The sequence below is a fragment of the Mustela lutreola genome, chromosome 14, assembly GCF_030435805.1.
Source record: "Mustela lutreola isolate mMusLut2 chromosome 14, mMusLut2.pri, whole genome shotgun sequence".
In the NCBI taxonomy this organism is placed as follows: Eukaryota; Metazoa; Chordata; class Mammalia; order Carnivora; family Mustelidae; genus Mustela; species Mustela lutreola.
Window position 1 is genome coordinate 74,925,217 of NC_081303.1, and position 21,182 is coordinate 74,946,398.

The 21,182-nt window shown below is 60.8% G+C and overlaps 1 protein-coding gene across 1 annotated transcript in view; it reads left to right on the forward strand.

The window, feature by feature from the left end:
- KCNN3 (potassium calcium-activated channel subfamily N member 3) overlaps positions 1–21,182 on the forward strand; it is a 116,828-nt gene that overhangs the window by 60,451 nt on the left and 35,195 nt on the right. Inside the window, exon 3 of the mRNA XM_059145512.1 lies at positions 9,790–10,208. Within this exon, the coding sequence (XP_059001495.1) occupies positions 9,790–10,208 (419 nt within the window). The remainder of the gene's footprint in view (positions 1–9,789; positions 10,209–21,182) is intronic.

Here is a 21,182-nt window from a genome sequence, read left to right on the forward strand (position 1 = left end):
TTCCCTCTGATGCGTGTTCCGTTGTTTCCACGCTGGCTTTCTTCTTCTTCTTTCCTTTAATTATTAGCAGTTGTTATTAGTAATTCTCTTTTAAATACTCTGGTAGCTTTACCTTGTGCATACGTTGTGAGAGACGATCTGCCTCGGACAATCACAGAAATGGTGAGCAATTAAAATATTTTTGTTTTTTTTTTAAATAGTCACAGTGAATCGTCTTAAGACCTTAACCTGTCCCATTCTCAGAGAGTCTGCCCCCATTTGCACGGTCCCTGGGACGCCCGTTTATGGAGCCTGGGCGCCCGCCGTGGCCCCGCCCCGCCCCGAGGCCTCCTGTCCTCCAGGAGCCTGGTGGGAGCCCAGGCAGCAGGACCAGGCCTCTGGTGCGGCGGCTCCGGTGGGGACCAGCTCTTTTAATAGATGAGAGCACGGACTGTGGCTCAAGTCCTGCCTCCACCCCTACTGGCTGCGCGGTCTTGGGAGGCCGCGGCAAGGACCGGGATGGACTTGGGTCAAGCCCAGCCGCCCCCTCCGCCTGGCAGGACGGCCCCCTGAGCGGCGGGCTCCGCGGTTCCCAAGCCGACGGGCATGTCGGTCAGTGGGCGGACAGAAATTCCCACCACCCGAACGCCTGGTCCCGACCGGGTTCCTCAGCTCCCCCAGCTGCTGAAAGATCCAGAAGCTTCTTTGTTTTTAGCAAACACGGTGCCTGTGGTGAGCAGGACCGGTGAGGGCACCGCCTCTCCACACGCTCGGCCGGACAGGTTCCCGCGGCAACGATCAGAAGCCCGTACGGAAAACGGTGCTTCTCACCCCAGACGCCGCGGTGCTCAGGAACCTTCTCGCCCCCTGACTTGCCAGAGGCACCCACTGCCTGGGCCGTGTGGCAAACCCCGGGGGCCACCCCCCAAGACCCCTCGCAGGGCCCGGCGTGGGACATAGGGCTTGGGGTTGTCCACACCCGCTGTGGGGCCCAGATCTGCTCCTTGTGAACTGTGCGGCTCGAACGAGTTACTTCATCGCCCGCAGCCTCAGCTTCCCTATCTGTATAATGGGAGTGATGACACCCGTCCCCGGGCCCTGTCAGGGCTAAATGAGGGAGTGTCCAAGTGCAGGGGGTTGTGGCCATGGTGTCCAGTGGGACGGGGATGGGGACGGCCAGCCCCCCGCTGCTCCCCCCCCATACCCCGGAGCTAGGGTGAGCACTCCGGCCCTTCCTGGCTGCTCTCTGAGCCCGTCCGTGGCGGCCTGGGACAGGGGGCTGGGGGAGTCCCGGGGGGCATCTGACTCTGCCTGTGAAAGGAGAGACTTTGATCTGCGTCCTCAGGGGCGAGAGGGCTCCCCGGGGAGGATGGTGACAGGGGGCACTGCTCATACGGAGCTCAGAGGGACGGGAGTTCTGCAATCATGAGTGACCAGGGTTGGCTGGAAGGAGATGCCACGTGGGGCCACGTGGGGAAGGTCCCCTTTGCCACGTACACCTGGGAGGTTGGCTTGGGTCCTGACCACTCTGGGGAGCCCCCGAAAGGCTCTCCCAGAAGGGCAGAGCCTCAGCCTGGCCTGCCTTTCCCATCATCTGCTCTCGCAGCGGTGACGGTGGACGGGCCCAGACCGCGGCCGCTCTGACCCAGGGCCGGGCCGCCGCGTTCTTGCTTCACGAGGAGTTGGGCGAACTCCCACCCCACGCAAGGACGTTCCTGGTGTCTCTCCAAACGTCTCTGGGGACTCTTGGGGACTTCCGTCTTTCTCTCGGCAGCTCCTTGGGTACCAGACTCCTGCTCCCGCTGAATTCCGCAGCCCGTCCTGCACGTGGGGACCCCTGTGGGCACCGGCACCTCCTGGGTTCTTCCCCACAGGACAGGCACGACCAGCCACACGAACCCCTGAGCCTTCCTGCCCCGGGCAGTGACAGCTGCTCCTGAGGGGCCCCGACCTCCCACCCGGCCCCCGCGGGGCTCCTCAGCCCCCGCTGAGCCTCTCCTCCTGACCCCACACCCTGGCTCTCCTGTTCACTTCCGGGGCAGGTGATGTAAGCCCAGAGCAGGTCTGTTCCGAACCCCTGCAGGTGTGCCTCAAAGGAATCCTGTGCATCAGCAAACATGCTGGCGGGCCGGGGGGCTCCTAACAAAGATGGTCTCTTCCCACCGGGGCCTCCGCGCCATCCGATCTGCACCCAGGAGGGGCTGAGCGCGGTCAAGGAATGGACGGAGTGTGTCTTGTGGACATGCAAGCCCCTGTCCTAGCTCCCCAGCAGGAGACCAGTCTGGCCGGCCGGTCACCACGGGGCAGGGGGGTGGGGTGGGGGAGGCTCCCAGAGTGCGGCAGATCCTGGCCTCTTGTGTACTGACCCTGCGCTCCGGGAAGTTTCTTCTGAAAGAAGTGGCCTTGAACTTTCTTTATAAGAAACAAAGTAGAACCCAAACCAGCTGGTCCCTAACCTAGAGGGCTCTGCCTGGTAGGTGGGCAGCTGACGGGGCGGGGGCCCTTGGGGGCGGGTTCAGCCTCCGTGGCCTTTACTGTCTCCCCCCGTTCGAAGGGCGTGCTGCTGCTTCCTTACAGGAGACGGCGAGGCTGTGAAGGACGGCCTGTGTGGACTCCGCGGTCGCAGCCTGTGGTTGGGCTCCTGGGTGACGTGAGCACGCGGGAACCTCACTAGGGGCTGCACCGGGCCCTCTCGGATCCCCATGCCGGAGCCCTAACCCTCAATACCACTGTGTCTGCGGGAGGTCATTAAGGTTTATTGAGGTCTTAAGAGTGGCTTAGCAGATGGGACTGGCTCAGAAGAGGAGCCAGGGAGAAGCCGTGTCTGCGCGGCCTCGGCCGCGTGTGGGAAGGGGCACTGGCCAGAGTGTGGCTGCGCTGTCCCTCTGATCTGAGACCCCTGGCCTGTGGGGCCATGACAGAGCCGCTCGGCCATGTAGCAGGCCTGGTGTGGTGTTCTGTTATGGCCACCTGGGCTGACTACCACACTCACAGATTCCACCCATGGGCAGTCTGTGTTCGGGGGTGGGCCTGGCGGGCACGGGCTGGCGGGCACGGGCTGGCGGCCTCCCCCCCGGAGACAGCCGACCCCATCTGATGCCGCCCTGGCTTATCTCCCACATTGGCCTTCTTGCTTTCTTCTCTCAAATCTCTCAGCCCCGCCGTGCCCCAGGGCCTTGGCACCTACTGTCCCTGCCTGGGATGCATGTCTTTGCAGGCTCACCTTTCACAGGTGTACTCCTCAGGGAGCTGCCCTGGGCGGCCTGCTGGGGACGACACTCCTGCAGCCGGGCCGCTCTCGTCGCCTCTGCCCTATCTTAGTCTCCTGGGACCTGGCATGGCACCCTGAAGTGCAGTGTTTGCATGTTTATTATCTGTTTTGTCTCCACCGGAACATAAACTCCCTAAGGAAAGAGGCCGTGTCTACTTGTTCCCACTCTAACCCTAGAGCCGGGCCCGGAGGCGGTCACATAAGAGGGACAGCCCATGCTGAATGAGTGAAGGAATGAGTGAGCCGACCGATGAACTGGTCTGGGCCAGCATCATGCCCGAGCATCAGCTTCTCGTGACTTAGACCCAAAGCATCTTGATGTCCAGCCCCATGCCTTATCCCTCCCTGCAGCCAGAGGCCAGCTGGTCCCACCATGGATCTCCAACAGAAAGGCTGTCAGAGGTGTATGGGGCCACCATGGCAGGCCAGAGAGGCTGGTGAACGGTTGGCCTCCCACGCTCTCTCTCCCCTCGTGGAGCAGCTCTGAGTTTATCCGTTCCCCATACCGGGCGCCTGTGAGAAGCCCCATTAGAAGACACGGCTCCACAGCTAGGAGAAAACGGAAGGTCACCCACGGACCCACCCTTCCGCGCTTCCGATGGGGAGTCTGAGGACCAGAGAGGGACAGGGACTTGCCCACACGTGGACGGTCAGTGACAAAATGCCGTCCCCAGTGGTGTCATGGCCAGGGTCAAGGAATTCTTGTGATGTGCGTGAGACATGCTTTCTCAAATGCCACCACTGACTTTCATTCTCTGACAGTGGGGGACAGGAAAGGGTGTATGGTCACCCTGGTCCCCAGCAGTCCCAAACCAACCTCAGGCTCAGAAGTCCCTGTGGCTCTCGTGTGTGCCGCAGGAGCCCGTGGGCTGACTCTGCCAGGCTGAGAGCTCCCAGGGGACCCAGGGCACAGCACTTTCCGATGGGCAGGGTTTCTTGGAAAGATGCAGAGCTGGCGAGCGCACCCCAACCCGCTGAGGGTCTCCATGGCGGGGGAGTCATCAGACTTTCCCGGCAGCCCACGTACGTGCTGGCCTCGTTCAGAGGTCCGTTTTGAACACCTCTGCTTTCCCCCCTCCTCCCTTTCTTCAGCAGCAACATGGCACCTTCACTGACTGGGGATTTTGTGTTAACCATCCCTGCAAACCCAGACGTGCGTTTCAACCCTGGCAATCAGAGCTTGTCCTTGGGGAAACCTAATTAGATATTACAGGACTTGCGATGTTTCCATGGAAACTCCCATTGTGATAGTGTATGTGTATAATATATGCTCCAGGATTAAAAAATGTATATATATGTAATATAATATATAAATAATTCCTGGATTTTAAGAAAACATTTAATTTTTTTGCTTTTTTTCCGCATATATATATTTTTTAAATGATGAAAACCTTCCCTGGAGGTTTTCTCCCGCAGAGAGAGAACAGCAGAACACAAAAGGCCTTTCCACGTCCTCTCCTTTAATTTAAAAAAATTCCTAGTTGCATGAGAATTAAAGTTTTTCAGGTTAGTCAGAAAATGTCTGAGCAGGATCTCCCCTAACAGCCGAGAACATTCCGATGAAAGGTGTTGCTTATATAAAGAGCCTGAAAGGCCTTGGGCTTTCAAAATAGCACAGGGAAGCAGGCAAATCCAGTGAATCAACTCCAAACTCACTTTGCCTAAAAGGAAAAACCCCGAAAGGCTGGTTTCCCGTGTGGGAAGGGCAGGCGCTCTGCCGTCAGGGTGCAGGGACGGCCGCACCTGCCTGTCCCGGCCCGATCGGCGACCCCCGCGGGCTCGAGCTGCAGCGCACCTGTCCTGAGGGGACCAGCTGGCCCTGGGTGGGGGCTGGTTCTGGGGACCGAGGCAGCACGCCCACTGCTGGACTACGGCAGGGCCGCCGGCGAGGGACCCGCTCTCTGCCGTGAGCCTCAGCTCCAACCTGAGGGTTTCTGGAGAATTCGTAAATAACGGAAGTCGGAGCTTTTCCGTGCCTCGGACGGGCCGTTCAACGGGAGAGCGCTACGCGGACCCCTTTGCTCCTTGCCACTCCTCAGCTAACTCCCAGATTTGCCGGCAAGACTCGGCGTTCCCGAACGCGCTGCAGGTTTCCCCCGTGCACACCGGAAATTCTGTCTTGCCTTTGTACTGGACTCTGTGTGCGGCTGACTTGCTCACGGGGGAGGAGCACTTTGCAGGCGAAAGGGCGACGCGGCGTGGGGCCAGGCGCAGGCCTGTGAGATGGCGTGTCCCCAGGATGGGGCAGGGGTGGGGGGAGCTGGCGCGCCCTTGTCACGGTCCCGTCCCCAGACCATAGCTCCGTGATGGCAGCCAGACTGTCCTGCCCGGACTGGGGAGCACACAGGGCAGGAGGGGCCAGCGCCGTGACACGCTGGAGGGAAGGGGGCACTCTTCCCACACGCCTGCTCCCTAAGTGCACGAGCCAGTGTGGTGTGTTCCTTTTGCGGCATAAGAAGGCGTCCCCAGATGGTGTCTTGAGACGACCCTCAATCCGTCATGATCTGAGGGTCGGCGATCTGGCCTGGTCTCCCCGGGGTCACGCGGCTGGTGTGGGAGGCAGGCGGGGGCGACGGGGAAAGCAAGGCGTCCAAAGCAGGCTCCACGGCACGGACCCTTCCTGACCCCCGCTATACGCCAAAGCCAGGCACGTGGCCGGTTCCGATCGCAGGGGCCGAGGGCGGAGAGGCAAGCGCTGTGTGAAGGAGCGGGCCAGCGGGCCGGGGGCCGCCTGCACACGTGCGTGCGAGCGGGATCCCAGCCCTGCCTCGCCCCAGAAGCTTCCTGGGCGCGCCCTCGCCCTGCCTCTCATGCCAGAGCTACGTGAGGTCACCAGCTGGTTCCTGGACAAGGGTCGGACTTGTGTTTAAGTCCCTACCGTGTCCCCACCGTGTCCCCACTGTGTCCTCACCTGGTCGGTTCTTTTCTATCGAGGAATAATCGACACATAAAACTGTAGATGTAGCGATCTGCATCGTGGAGGGACCGCCGCAGTCCAGCTCACGGACACCCGTCCCCACACCATTGCCTCCTTGGTGGGGAGAGCACGGGACAGCCCCTTCCTTAGCTCACCTCCAGGGTCCCTGACTCAGGACGGCCTGACTCACAGGGCTTCACGATGCCACGGTTGGACGGGTGTTCAGTGACGAGCATACTCTGAACTTTGGAGATGGGTCTTTTCCCCGGCCGGGGACATGTGAATGGCCCTCGGTCACAGTGCGTGGCGGCCGCTGGGGCCAGGTGTGGGCACACGGGTGGGCACTCTGTCTCCGCACAGCCGAGGGCTCGTCCGTTCCCTGGTGGCGTTCCCAGGGCGGGAGGCAGCCCGCGCTCCAGTGTAGAGTGTGCTTTGTGGGTGAGGCTGCAGGCCGCGGCCGGCACTGGGGTTCTGAGCTCGGTTAGGGTCGGCCAGGCTGAGCCGCCAGGTGGGGCCGGTCAGGGACCCCGCTGCAAGTCCAGGAGCGCCGACCGTCGGCTCTTGCCAACTGTTCTCTAGGATGGAGTCGAGCTGACTTGGTTCTCCCTTCTCTCTAGTCCAAGCTTTGCGAAGGGACACATGGTACCTTTCTGTCATGTTAAATCCCCGTCCCACAGCTCTGGGGGTGACCCTCCCAGGCCGGAAAGCCTGAGGCCAGGGCGCCATCCGCGGCAGGAGAGGCCCGGGCCTGCGGGCCTGCCCTGCGCCCTGCTCCCTCCGGCCGGCCAGACCCAGTGGGCTGAGATCGCTCCTGGAGGCTTAGGAGGAAGAAAGTCCCAGCAACAGGGACCGTGGGGCAGCCCCCAGCCCGGGAAACCAGTGTTTGAGGAACCACGGTAGGAGGAAACCCACTGGTCAGCGTGGGCCTCGGAGGTGGCTTCTCCGTGACTGCCCAGTGCTGAGCTCTCCGGGGCTCCCTGGTGCCCCTGCCCCAGGCCAGGCCCCCACTTCCCCTCGGCGTGCTTCCACCATTCTCAAACGGGGTGCTGCGGAACCCTGGCTGTGTGGCTGGGACCACACCTCAGGGGAGGACGGTCCTTTGCTGGACGTGCTTCCCCCTTCCTCTCACCCCACTGGGCCAGCGCTCTCAAGAGCCCTGTTCCGGAGTAGCTCCAGAACTTCCTAAGGCTTTATTTAGTCCGGCTGGAGCACCCCCTGGGAAAGGAGGTGCCCAGCCCGCGGCTAAGGTGAACCCTTAGGTGCTTCCTTGGTCACAGGCTTAGGAATGAGTTTTCCACAGGAACTTCCATCCTGGGTGGTCGACAAGGGGCCCAGGCCATCTGTCCTCTTTTTCACATAACATAGTCGCCTTCTATATACCGCTTAGTTACTGAAATCCTGCGCCTGCCCACAGTGCGCCCGCTGCCCTCCTGGGGGCTGGAGAAGAAGAACGTGCGCCAGGAGTAGGTCCTGTCGCCGGAGAGCTCAGGAGCCCCTGGACACACAGGAGGGAGGCACCGGCCAGACGGTCCTCTGGGGACCGTCTGGCCGGTGCCTCCCTCCTCAGAGGAGGAGACTGAGCCCAAGAGAGGGGCGCTCACCCCGTGGGCTCCCCCAGTAAGCCGCTGTCCCCCAGACACTAAACACGTGTCCACCCAACACCTGCTCCAAGTGCAGAACGGGGCTGGGGACTGGCGGTGCCCTAGGGAACAAGAGGACACGGCCCCTGTCCCTCGGGAGGCCTGTGCTGGTGACTCCCAGTCCGGGAGACCCTTCAGTCCATTGGGGAGCTCCAACAAAAATCCCAGGGCTGGTGCCTCCCACTCAGAGATCCGATCCAAGTGTTTCCCCAAACTCTCCCAGTGGTTCTAGCATCCCAGGGAGAGCCAGACAAGAAGCAAGTGCACCCCGAGCTGTGCCGTGTGTCAGGGACTGGCAGGAAGCTGAGTGAGAACACAGTGTGTAGGGGACCACCAGGTCGAGAGGCGGGGTCTGCCCCGGGACTCCAGAGGTCATAAGGGGGTCCTCGTGTGGGACAGCAGTGCAGTCTCCTGGGCCACATCGGCGACCCTGCAGACCCCAGCACCCTGGCCTGGTGCCCCAGCTGGCAGAGGCTGTCCGTGGCCAGCTCCATCCCCCAGCCCACCCCAACACCCCCCCCCACCCCGTGTTGATGAGTGTCCCCGGTCCATTTCGAGAGTGGCTGGTGAAGCACATTTCCTCATGTCGTCTGCACTGCTGGCCCCAATGCTTGTCCCACAAGGTTGGCAGGCTTGAAAGGAAGAGCTCCGTGGCGGAGAGGTAGAAACGGGCTCGGAGCGGCATGCAGCTAAGGTCACGCAGCTAAGAACCAGACGTGGAGCCCTCCTTGTGGCTCGCCCGCTGTGCCCCACGGCCCCCCACCCCTCCTCCTGCACCAGGAAACCGAACCCAGCAGAGCACGTGCGAGAGGCAGGGGTGTCCGTGCCCCCAGACCAGCCCCTTCCTGGCAAGCTGGGCAGAGCCGTGATGTGCTCTCTCAGAACACGGAGGGCTGCAGTCTCGCTCCCCATCGGGGAGTCACAGAGGTTCCTGCCTACGGGGAACCCGGTTACTATAGTAACCCGATGCAGTTCTTTATTATAGGATGGATGGTTTTCATTTCCTGTTTGAACAGTGTGGCCAGCAGTCACATTGCCATGGCTTGGCCCGTTGGTGGCAGTTAGGAGCAGAGGGGACCCACTGAGCAGCCATTGAGGGCTTTTCTGGGTCTGCAGATGGTGGAAAGCTATGTCTGCCAGGCCTCCCCCAACCCCCCGGCTCAGCGGCACTGGGCAAGGCGGGAGGGCTGTGCTGGCGGGGTGCTGGGCTGAGTACCTCTCCCGCTATGGGTCATACCTTCCTCATGAGCCCCGCTGAGCCCCGCTGGTCCCACAGTGCCTTCTAGTTCCCCTTATGGAATAGCTCAGTGCTGTTCTGGTTAGCTTGGACTCTCGGGTGGACCTCCGTGAGGCCTGGGCCTGCCCCGTGTGGGCCCCATCATCGGGCAGTGGTGGCCACAAAGCACGGGCTCACCCTCATGGCATGGCCGCAGGGGCCTCAGCTGCCAGGAGGGCGAGGGCCGTCTGTCGGCCCTGAGCGCGTCCACCGGTGGTGCTAACGGCAGTCAGGGTGAGGGCTTCCGGGACTCCAGGCGGGCTGCTGACCCCCATGCACACGGCCCCAGGGCCGGGTCACAGTGCCGGCCCGTGGCGGGGCAGCCCAGGCACAGCGAGGTTCGCTGACATACCCAGTCACAAGCGCTCGTTGGCGTTGGGGTCGGGATCCTTACCCAGGCAGTGTGGCTCCAGGGGGACTCCAGGCCTCACGGGGGACCGTGGCGGCTGGGGCCCCTTCTCCGAAGCCCCTCGGGGGTTTGCTGGGTAGGAAGCATGACTCGTTCATCTCCACACCCCCTCCAGGGCCGGGCAGGGGCCAGTTTGAGCGAGACCCGCAGCTCTTCGGCACTTTCTGGAAGAGCTGTTTCAGGCCACGGGTGGGGGAAGCGGTCTGGAGAGGCCAGCAGGCCCCAGTGCACAGGTGGGCCCCCCAGAGCGCCCCCAGACAGGCCGCTGCCCCTCTAACGGCCCTGTGCTCCCGCCAGCTCTTCGTGATCGACAACGGCGCAGACGACTGGCGCATCGCCATGACCTACGAGCGGATCCTGCACATCAGCCTGGAGATGCTGGTGTGCGCCATCCACCCCATCCCCGGCGAGTACAAGTTCTTCTGGACGGCCCGCCTGGCCTTCTCCTACGCGCCGTCCCGGGCGGAGGCCGACGTGGACATCATCCTGTCCATCCCCATGTTCCTGCGCCTCTACCTGATCGCGCGGGTCATGCTGCTGCACAGCAAGCTCTTCACCGACGCCTCGTCCCGCAGCATCGGCGCGCTCAACAAGATCAACTTCAACACGCGCTTCGTCATGAAGACGCTCATGACCATCTGCCCCGGCACCGTGCTGCTGGTCTTCAGCATCTCGCTCTGGATCATCGCCGCCTGGACCGTGCGCGTCTGCGAAAGGTAGGCGCGCTCCCGGGGGCTGGGGGGCGGGGGCGCCGCTCCTGGGGGCTGGGGGCGGGGTCGCGCGCTCCTGCGGGCTGGGGTGCACACGCACACGCGCAGGCTGGAGGACCAGCAGGTGCCTCCGCGCCAGGGGAGGGGGAGGGGGGGTGCGTCCAGGTGAGCGGGGAGCGGGGCGCAGTCCAGGCCTCTGCAAACCGCGGGGCACTCGCGCTCTGTGTCGTCGCTCGCTCTTTCTCACCACGACACTGGCTAATTCTGCATCATCCCTCCCCTCACCAGCATCTTCAAGCCTTCGGCAAGGCCTGCAGTAAGGAATCTGGTTTAGTTTGTTTAGTCCAGGTAGTCTCACAAGTATTCACCCCAAAACCCTTTTCACTGGGCGCTATTGAGGGGTGGGTCCCCAGCGTGGGGTCCACACAGCAGCGGCATCGGTATCATTGGGAACTTGTCGGGACGTAGAGCTCAGGCGTCATCGCAGAGCTACTGAGTAGAATTTGCTAACAAGGTCATCTGGTGATCGCGCGGAACTAAAATTTTGAGAAGCTCGATGCGGCTAGAGCACAGTCTGGGAAACACCACTTCAGGAGCTGGTGCCGGGCAAGTGGAGGACGTGGACCGTGGAGACCACGCCCGCCGCAGAGAGCCGGCCCTTGAACTGCCCTCCCTGAGCCTCGGGGCCCAGACGAGGCCCCTCCCTCCCCTGCCCCCCCACGCTGGCCTTGGTGACTCCTGCCCTCTCCAGCCAGCCCTGGGTATTCATGCTAATCTGATTTCCCATGTGGAGTCTGAGCACATCTGTTAGAAACCTGTATTCTCTCCCTAAGTTGCTGTGAGGCCTCGGGCAAGTCCCCGAACCCCTCTGGAGCTCAGGGTCCTTGTTTTGAAATGAGGATCGCTCAGAAGGCAGGAGGAGACGCTTGACGGGAGTTACTTTGATCACGTGGGGAGGCCGGGCAAGACCCCGGGCGGTTTGCACGGACCCGGCAGCGCCCCTCGGTCTGCTGGTGGCTGTGCGGCCAGTCTTCCAGCACCAGCGTCCCAGCAGAGACAAAGGAAGAGAGACAGGGTTGAGGAGTTAGCCGAGAACTCACGTGTGTGTGTGTCGAGCCATCCCCTGTTTGGAGATGTTCTGTTTGCAGGTAAATGTCCAGCAGACACAGTCAGATCAAGAGGGGTCCCTTTGCAGCCACAAGGACCCCGAAGCAGAACAGGGTGGTCCCTGCGAGCCGGTGCAGGGTGGGGACACACTTCTTGTGTGCAAAGGCCCGGAGACTCGTGCTGGCCTCCTCCTCAGAACCCCGCCTGTGGCAGCCGAGCCCACAGCATCTGCTCTTGGGGGGATGTGTTGGGAGGACTTCATGAGCCTTTCCTGGGTGAAACCTGGTGCTTGGATTCCAGCCTGAAATCCCTTGATGTACTCCGGGCTGAGCAGTATTGTGCCGGTCACTGTTCCTCTCTGGATCCCGGCTCTGTCCCTGCAAGCTGGGGTCGTGGCCCCCACCTTCAAGGCTCTGTTGCTGGAAAGAAGCAAGGGAGCTGTGGGCCTGCCCGCTGCGTGGCGGTGAGAGTGGAAATCAGCCGTGGTGCCGGGGGGCTTGTAGTGACCGTCAGGAACTCTGCGGCTCTTTGTGGACGGAACCAGCTGGTCCTTCCACAGGCAGGGCCCCGCCTCGCTGTTCTGCTTTCTGGTCGATAGGAGCGGAGTCTTCCGACAACCATGATCGAATCTGCAAATCCCTCAGGGTGTTTGGAATCTCCTGCGGCTCACTTGCGCCCACTTGGCGTCGACACTCCGCCGCTGTCTGGGCGAGCCCAGGCACTGAGCGCAAAGTGTCTGCGAGTATGTGTCATTGTTTACTGAACCCGCCACAAGGTGCGGACCATTTTTTACCCCAAAACAAGCATGCTTCCAAGGGTGTAGTTTGCAAAGCGCTCCGCAGCCTTTCATTTGGTGTTGACCGGCCCGCCAAGGCCTCTGAGCGGACGCCGGGTTGCCGTTCCCCGCAGCCCATCGCGCCGCTGCCCCCAGTCCCAGCAGAGCCCGAGAGTCAATGAGCAAATCCCCGTCCTCGTGCCGGTCCCCCGTGTCCTGTGGAAAGGCCCTTCGACCAAATGGCTTCCGTCCCGGCGGACCCCGAGGATGTCACAGCCTCGGTGGGTGTCATTGTCCCGCCAGTCCTGGGTGGCGGCCTTCTGAGGGTCCCCTCTGTTGCCGTCCGTGGGGCAGACGTAGAGGCGCCGTGACTGTCCCCTCCTTAGAGCTGTGGAGACACAAGCAGAGGCCCCAGGCCGCAGGGTCAGGAAGCGCCGAGTCAGTTCAACCTGGAGCCTGTTTCTCTCCCACCCCCGGCGGACGCTGGAACTCACAGGGTCGCTGTGGCCTGGACTCTCCGGGGGGCTCCCCAGCCCGCGAGTCTCATGGCCGCTAGGGCTGGCGCTTGGACCCAGGCCTCTGCTGTCTGGGCCCTTAATGGCTGTCTTTGGTGCTGCCTCCGTGGTAAATTCACACAAGGCCGCCGTGCCCCCCCGCCCCCGCGCCCCGCATGCTCACTCTGGACCACGGGCCTTCCTGCAGGGGCTGGTGATGGCCGGGCCCCTCCCTGGAAACACCCTGGCTGAAGGGTACAGCCTCGGCCAGGTCAAGAACGGAGTCCAGGGCCACGGGCATCCAGGCCCGGTCCCTTGTGAGTGTGAAGGCCCAGTCCCCGGCCCCTCACCTCCTGTAGGACGGTCCCTGCAGGGCCTTCCTGGCTCCGCGGCCCCCGAAGGGTCGCCCCAGGCCCCCTCTGGCTGCTTGGCACTCCACCGTTCCCTCCGCCGCACCCCCCAGCGGGCTGAGCTGAGAGCCGCCCAGTAAAGCTCCCGCATGAGACTCTCGGGAGTGTGGCCTCCAGACCTGTGAAACGTGTGTAAGTAAGCATGGTTCCTGGGGTTCAGGGAAGCACTTCTGCTACTGTGACCGAGCAGTTTCCTTTGGAATCCAGCGGGGAGGGTCCCTATCCTTTCCCAGCACCCAGTACAGGGTGGGGGGCAGAGACCTCGACACAGGAGCCACTTGAGCACAGACTGGACAGAAACGGGATGCAGGGCTGCTCCTGGGGGACAGCAGGCCGGGCAGGGGGCGATGCGGGGCCCCTGGATGTGGCTTGGCGGACCCAAGGAAGGCTTTGGCACCCACGGCGGCACAGAGGGTGAGTGACCTGCACAGGCCCACCTAGCAGCACAACGGGTTCTAGAACATTCCCGCCTGCTGATTCCCAGAGCTCACTCCCGTGCCGGCGCCCTTCGCCAGCCTGGACTCCTCTCTGGTCGTGTACGCGCTTCTGAAGTTGCTATGGAGATCTCTCTCCAGAGGGAGGCATTTTAAAAGGCGTTTCTCATATCTTAGGTTGGCTTTTATGTGACAGTAAAGGTTTTTCACGTTTCCTCCTCCTGAGGAAGGAGAGGGAATGAGCGATCACGCAATGCGTCTGCTCCGGGGAGGGCCGGGGCAGCGCAGGCTCGTTTCCCGGAGCCCAGAGCGGTTTCCATCCCGCGCTGCGGGCCTGCCCCTTGGCCCTCCGTGTTCTCGGGGATTCTCCTGGCCGCATGCCCGCCTCCCACGGGCCTCCCAGAGCCCATCCGAGGAAGCCCCTCATTAACCCTGGTCACGCGCGCCAGGCTGGCTGCAGAGAGCCCTGTCCCCAGGCGGCGGACTGGGGAAGTGGGCTTTCCTGCTGGCTCCCAGACAAGGCGTGTCTCCCCGCAGGCAGCAGAAAGCCTCAGAACGTGGAGAACGCATGCTGGCTTGTGATCCCAAGGCCGGTTTTGTAAAGCGCCTCCAGCCTGTTCAATGGGATGGCTTCAGACTCCGGCCCGCGGCTCCGAGCTCCGCACAAAGCCAGGCCGCCAGCAGGCCTCCGAGGCGACCGTGTGAATTTTCATCAATTTCCACATGTCGGTATTCTCATGAGAAACTGGGTTCTGGAGGCCCTGCCCCCGGAACCGGAGCAAACGGCGCCTGGCGCCTTCTTCCTCTTGCCCACAGCCACCTTTCCTGTTCCAGGATCAGCAGAGGCCTCCTTCCTCTCCCCTCGTGGCCCACGTCCCAGGCGACTGCCCCACTCTGGCCCGCGCCGCCCGGAGCCAGGAAGTGAGGAGAGCCTCCTCCTCCGGGTCTCCTCCCCACACCCGACCACCTCTGGCAGGGGGCTCGACCCTAAGGAACGAGTCTGCAGCAGGAGCCACGGTGTGGGGCCGACCCGAGCTCCCAGGCCGAGCCCACGTGGGTGGACGGAGCTGCAGGCAGGTCGCACGTGTGTCCTGGGCCCCTCTGGTCGGAGGCTCGGGCACAGAGCTCCACTGGGACGGTGGGAGGTCGTGACCAGAGCTTCTAGTCACAGTTACTGTTATTACAAAACTTAAGATTTAAAACAAACCCCCATAGTGCTGGGAGGGGGAAGGGCAGAGGGAGAGGGAGACGTGCAGCTTCCCCACCGAGTCTGGGGCCCCGGGAGCGGCTCGATGAGGGGGTCCCTCTCGCGACACTGCGGCCATGACCCGAGACAAAATCAAGAGTCGGGAGCTCAAGTGGCTGAGCGGCCCCGCGGGCGTCCCTCCGAACTGGGGCCCTCGGGCATTGACGGCAGCGCCAGCGGCCGGCACTGAGCACACACGGCCTGCGTCAGCGTCCTCGTGCTAACAGGCGCGCGTGGAGCCGGAAGCCTGCCGACCGCTGCTCTGGGGTCTCCCAGCACCCGCTGGTGAGGACGGGGAAGGTACCCGCCAAGCGGGGTGAAGCATGCCCTCCAGCTGAAGGAAGGAGTCGTCAGTAGCCCTGGCGGCAGGGGCAGCCGGGGGTGCGGGTGCCAGGTCTGGGCAGGTCCCCCCTAATGGCGCAAATGGTGAGTTCCCGGCAGAGCGTGGGGGAATCCGCCGCGGGACCCCAGGAACCAGACCCATGAACTAAGGAAGAGGAGAGTGATGGCAGATGCGGGCCAGTGCGTCATCCGGAGGGGCGGGGGGGCCGGCAGTGCTGGAGGCTCTTCTGCCAGCGACGGACGAGGGAGCAGACATGAAAGCGAACCGTGTTGGTTCACAGAAGCACAGAGTTCCAGAAAACTAAAACTGTTTTAGCACAAAGAAGATTCACTTTGGAGGCACGGAGTGTTTTAGAATGTGGACTGCGGAGGACGCACTTAAAAGTTCTCTGAATGTAGAGCAGGACACAGAGAGGCGAGGTGGACGACAGGTCAGATCCAGAGACTCCAGAATCAAGGCTAAACCCGGGAATGAGACTTATTTGGAGGAAGAAACTGGGCTGATCGGATAACAGCATAATCAGAGACAAACACCCAGAAAACTTTTCTGGACCTGGCAGCCCGGGGGTGGGGGTGATTAAGATTAGGCGGCTGGAAACAGCGGTTCTCAGTCACACAGGGATGCAAAGCCACACCTAAACATCTCCTAATACACTCTTTTTCTGGAAAATTTACTGAACCTAAAGGTTAAGCAAATCCTAGGACACAACAGACAGCAGGAAGCAGACCTTCCTCAGGAGCCGAAGTTGCAGACATCAGTGTCACTCCTGTCGGAAAACAAGCACAAAACTCATCCGGAGAGTTTTGTGGGCTCAGAAGGTAAACGAGCTGCACGTTTTGGGGAACGGATCACAGTTAAGGTCTTCGTGCAACGGCGTGGAAGTAGGATGCGTGCACAGCACCGCAGCCAGGGAGGCGTGGGATCTAGGTCCGCCGGCCACCGCTGCAAAACCAAATTCTAACGTCAAACAAAATGTAGGCTCTGGAAAGAGCAGGTGTGTGATAAAAGGTTCCATAACAATTAGAGAGTTGCAAAGCCTCAGATTAAAAAGTTGGGAGAAGGCTAAGAAAGTTTAGTAAAAGTATGCTAAAATCGTCATGTTAGGTGGAAGAGAATGTTAAAAGCCTTCTCGACTTTTTAAACCTACAGGCAACCAGCTAGAAGTTTTGAAGTGTGTGTGACAGCAGAGTAAGTAGCAGCACCAGCAAGCTTTATTTCACTTAACCTGCACCCCAGCTCCATGAGGTGGGGGGGCCAGTATGATCTCCACTTCCCGTGGGAGGGAACTGAGGCAGGGAGAGGTCAAAGCAGCACGCTGGGTCCCAGAGCTGGGGACTGACAGACCCGAGACCCCAGAACCCCTGCCCGAGAGCCCCAATTTTCCCTAACTTGAGAACGTGCACTGTCCACATCCCTGGGGGAGACAACCAATGGCAGAGACAGAAAGAAAAAAGTGGGCGCCGGTGGGGGCTCAGTGGGTTGAGCTGCTGCCTTCAGCTCGGGTCATGGTCTCGGGGTCCTGGGATCGAGCCCCGCATCGGGCTCTCTGCTCGGCGGGGAGCCTGCTTCCCCCCCCCCCTGCCTGCCTCTCTGTCTGCTTGTGATCTCTGTCAAATAAACAAATAAAATCTTAAAAAAAAAAAAAAGAAAGACAAAAGAAGTAGGAAAAATGCTAAAACACAGAAAACATGAAAGAAGATGAGAAAAAACAAACTTGGAATTTATAACAGTCGACATAATTGAGTTTTCCTCCCCTGTTCGAAGGCAGTGTCTCTCAGGATGGGATTTAAAGGCAAAATTTTATTTCATGCTGTTTACAGCAGAGGTTCCTAAAGTGGAAAGACCTAGAAAAATAAATGAATAGCAGAGATTTATTAGAGAAATACAAACGGCAATAGACTAGAAGTCCTTGTTTTAAACCAACTTGAATTCAAAGCAAAAAGCATTAAATGGCCTAGAAGAACCATTTAATATGGATAAAAAGTACCATACACAGTAAGCTGTGAGTTTTTACGCAAAAATAAGTAAGGAGCTCGAGACCTGAATTATTAACTGTTTTAATAATTGATAAATATTGAACTTTGTAGCCCATAAACAAATAATATATCTTATTTTTAAGCATTCATGAAACATTCACAAAAAATCAATCAACTTCTTGGCCACACATTTCAAAATAATCAGAAAATACCTTCAGACATATTTTCCAGCCACAAGGCCATAAAAATTCAATTAAAAGGAAACTTTAGGGGACCTTTTAAAGCAATCTCCTTAGCTACACTTGTCCAAAAAAGAATTATTCAAAACCACCATTAAAGATGATTTTAAAAATTATAATGACTCTGGGTACCCAAACTCATAGTGTGACCTAAGTAGCACACACAGGAAAATATTCTGGAAGTTCTTTATTTTAAAAAAGTCAGCATGGAGGGGCCTAGGTGGCTCAGTGGGTTAAAACCTCTGCCTTCGGCTCAGGTCATGGTCTCAGGGTCCTGGGATGGGGTCCTGGGATGGAGTCCCGCATCGGGCTCTCTGCTCAGCAGGGAGCCTGCTTCCTCCTCTCTCTCTGCCTGCCTCTCTGCTTACTTGTGATCTCGCTCTGTCAAATAAATAAATAAAACCTTTTTTTTTTTTTTTAAATCAGCATGAAAATAAATAAAATAAATTGAAGCTCACTAGGAGAACAAAACTTCGGGAGAACAGATTATAAGACAGGAGTTAATAAAGTGAAAAACAGAATCCATACATCCAATGATATCAGCTTCCAATAAATTTAATCAAGAAAAAGCTATGGGATGCCTGGGTGGCTCAGTTGGTTAAGCGTCTGCCTTCGGCTGCGTCATGATCCCAGGGTCCTGGGATTGAGCCCCGCATCGGGATCTGCTCAGCGGGGAGCCTGCTTCTCCCTCTGCTGCTGCTCCCCTTGCTTGTGCTCTCTCTCAGACAAGGAAATAAAAAATCTTAAAAAAAAAAAAAGCTAGAAAACACAAAATTAGGAATTTTAAGGGTGGGGGGTGAGTACTGATTCTGAGCATGTTTTAGTAAATGACAGCAGCTTCACTGTTTTGAGAGGGAAGACCCCTGAGGGGGACTTTGCTGGATGGTAGGATGTATTATAAAACTAAAGTCATTCAGTCCCTGGGGCATTACTGAAAAAATCAGTAAGAAGAGATGCAAGAATCCTAATGGAAAGCCCTAATTAGCCCTCCTGCGCACGCACCCAGCGAGCAGCAGATCCCGTGGAGAAGCCGTGGGTTCGCGGCAAACGTTCCCGGGGACACTGAGGGTTAGAGTCTTGGATGAAAAATCAGGTCCGAGCGGCCTGCCACCAGCTGCGGACCAAAGTCCAGGGGGATTAGAGGCAGATGTGACCGCGGCCGCCCCCGCGAACCTCGGAAAGCCCGACCGTTTCCTCCGTCCTGCGACGGGAAGGGCCGCGGGGGCCCGGGGGCCGCGCAGGAGGCGACGGTCGCTCGCTCCCGGGGCCACTTTCCGTCCCGTCCTCCGGAGACACACGGGTTCCAAGAAAGCGAGCGTCACCGCAGGGAAAATGCGCGCAGCAAGCGCGGTGGCAGCGACTGTCCCCGCTGGGCGAGGCCGTCGGTTAAATAGAGACAAAAGGCCGCACGGACACGGGAGCCCCGGAAGCAGCGCGGACGGCCTCGCGGGTCCCCGGGCCGCAGCGAGGACCACTGCAGCCTCCGCTCCGGGCGGGACCCGGACGCACACGGGGCGGCTCGCGGGAGAAAGCGGCGGCTGCTGACCCCGCGGTCGCCCCTCCCGCAGGGGGCAGGCGGAGGGGCCGCCCCAGGACGACCGGCGCACCCGGACGCTCTTCCGCGGCGACCATCGAGGGACGCGGAGGCCCCTCGGCCCGCGCCCCGCCCTGGGCTGCAGAACCAGACGCCGAACGAGGGGCGGGATGTGGCCCGCGGGTCACTCGCGCCCACGGGACGCGCCGGTGGGAGCGCGCGCGTCGGAAGCCGGAGGCGGGACGGGCATGGACGGGGTTCGAGGCCGAGGACGGACGCGGACCCGGTGTCGCCCAGTCCAAACCCGCACGGGACGCGCCGGCAAAGCTGGGAAACGCGCGTCCGCGGGGTGTCACACGCGGCTCCCGCTGACGCTCCGCGGTTCCCTGAAGACGCTGGACTTCGCGGGCCCGCGTCCAGTCTTTAATGGAAAGAGGCGGCAGGAGCTTCTCCTCCCGCCGCAAAACCGCTGTCGGTCCCGCGCAGGACCCGCCTGTTCCGCCCGCAGAGCCTGGACAGCGAGGTGGCGGCGCGCGGGTTTCCTGGCAACGGTTCTCGGTCGGCGGCGCAGCCCCCCCACGTCCCGCCTGTGGGTCGGCGGCCCTGGCGGCCAGGGAGGCCTCCGTGACCCGGCGAGTCCTCTTCCCGGGGGTGCGCGCTTGCCACCCCCAACGGCGGGACGCGGGGCGTTCCTGGGAGGACCTAGAGCCCCTGTCCGCGCAGGTGGAGTCTGCGGGTGCGCCGTGACCCGACGCAAGGCTGCGGGGTCTTCAGCACCGGCCGGGGCCGGCTGGACACTCGCCAGTGTGGACCGGTGGTTCCGTGGCGACGAGCTGCTCCCGGGAGCGCGGACGGGTCGGGGCCGCAGGGCCGGGGTCGGGGCCGCAGGGCCGGGGCCGGGGGGTGGGGGCCGGTTTCCGTGCGCTGCGGGATGCAGGGTGCGCGGTGAGGGGGCGCCTGCCCGCCGCGGCTGGTCAGCAGGACTTGGGGCCCGGCCTCTGCTCTGGGGCTGCCTCCCTTTCCCGGCCCAGCAGCCCACCTTCGGGCGTCAGGTGCTCGTGGGTCGCTGCCCCATCTTTACTCCTCGCAGCTCACTTTCTCTCTTGCCTCTTCCCCGTGCGCAGTGACTGTGCTGACACTTAAGCGTGAAGTGGCTTTGTGGCCAGCGTATCTGTGCTTTTATATTAAATAACAGCAAGTTACTTGGGCGGTGGCGGATGGCAGCTCTCCAGAGAGTGAAGACCAGTCTGTAAAGTCAGCGGCCTGAAGCGTGGAGTTTGGAACGCGGGTGCAAAGTTGCCCATTTTTCCAGCCAATCCAATCCCCAAATCACTCCAGTCTGGGTCGCACTACACCCTGGGTTTCCCTGACCTCTCTGCTGGGAAGGCTCAGGGGCTGTTTGAGGAAGCCAGCCTCCTCTCTCCGGCGGGAAGGACATGCAGGCCCCCACTCGCCGCGTCTCTGAGAGAGGAGGCCCTAGGGAGCTGGCCTGAATGACCGTCGTCCCAATTCTGCCCGGAGTGGCCCACAGCTGGGCACACAGCTGGAGGGAAGCTGCAGGACTCTTACAGGGAGGCCTAAGGGCCTTTGGCTTCACTCTTCCCCCCGGGGCCCATGGAGGAGGCCACAGGACCACAAGGCCTCTGAGTGAGCAAAGGTCAGGAAAGGGAGGGGTTCCTGGAGGCCACGTCAGCCACGGCTATGTGTGGGCTGGCATTAGTTAAGACAGGAAAACCGCATTCTGTCAGCTTTTCCACTTCGGGTTGTTCTGTCCCCGGTGACCCCACTGTGCCCTGCATCTCTAGGGCAGGCGCCCACCAGCAAGGGACCGGGCCTCAGCCACAAGCCTCCGAGCGTTCGGTGGCCCAGGATGGGTCAGTGTGCTCTCCCCACCACCCCCGCACCGCCACCCACCTGCCATGGAGCCCTGTGGTCCGCCCCCCCCCCCACAATTCCCACCACCGCCTCAGGGTATGCTTTCATCAGATTTCCTCCTTCCATTTAATGCAGACTCCCCCATCCCCTGAGACTTGGCCACAGGCCCTCAGAGGCTGAGCTGGGAAGGAATCGGACAGGAACACATTCTACTCCAAACGGCACCTCCCTGCACACACTCCCTCTGCGGGCTCCCTCCTCATCCTGCACCGCCGGAGCCACATCCAGCGAGAACCCACAAACCCTGACACCTGGTTGCGCTGCTCTCCCAAGAGGCCCCTGGGAGCTGCCCACCAGCAAGGCCCCGCAGGCTGCCCAGTGCGCAGACTGCCCAATGAAAGAAGGGGCACGAAGCCTGGGGAGCAAAACTCCTTTTGGAAATTTTAAACCTGCTTCAGCTGAACCCACAGACAACAGTGTGAACGCATAGAGGCTGAGTCAGGGATGGACGTGGCCTGAAACTGGGGCGAAGGACAGTCTGGGTCCT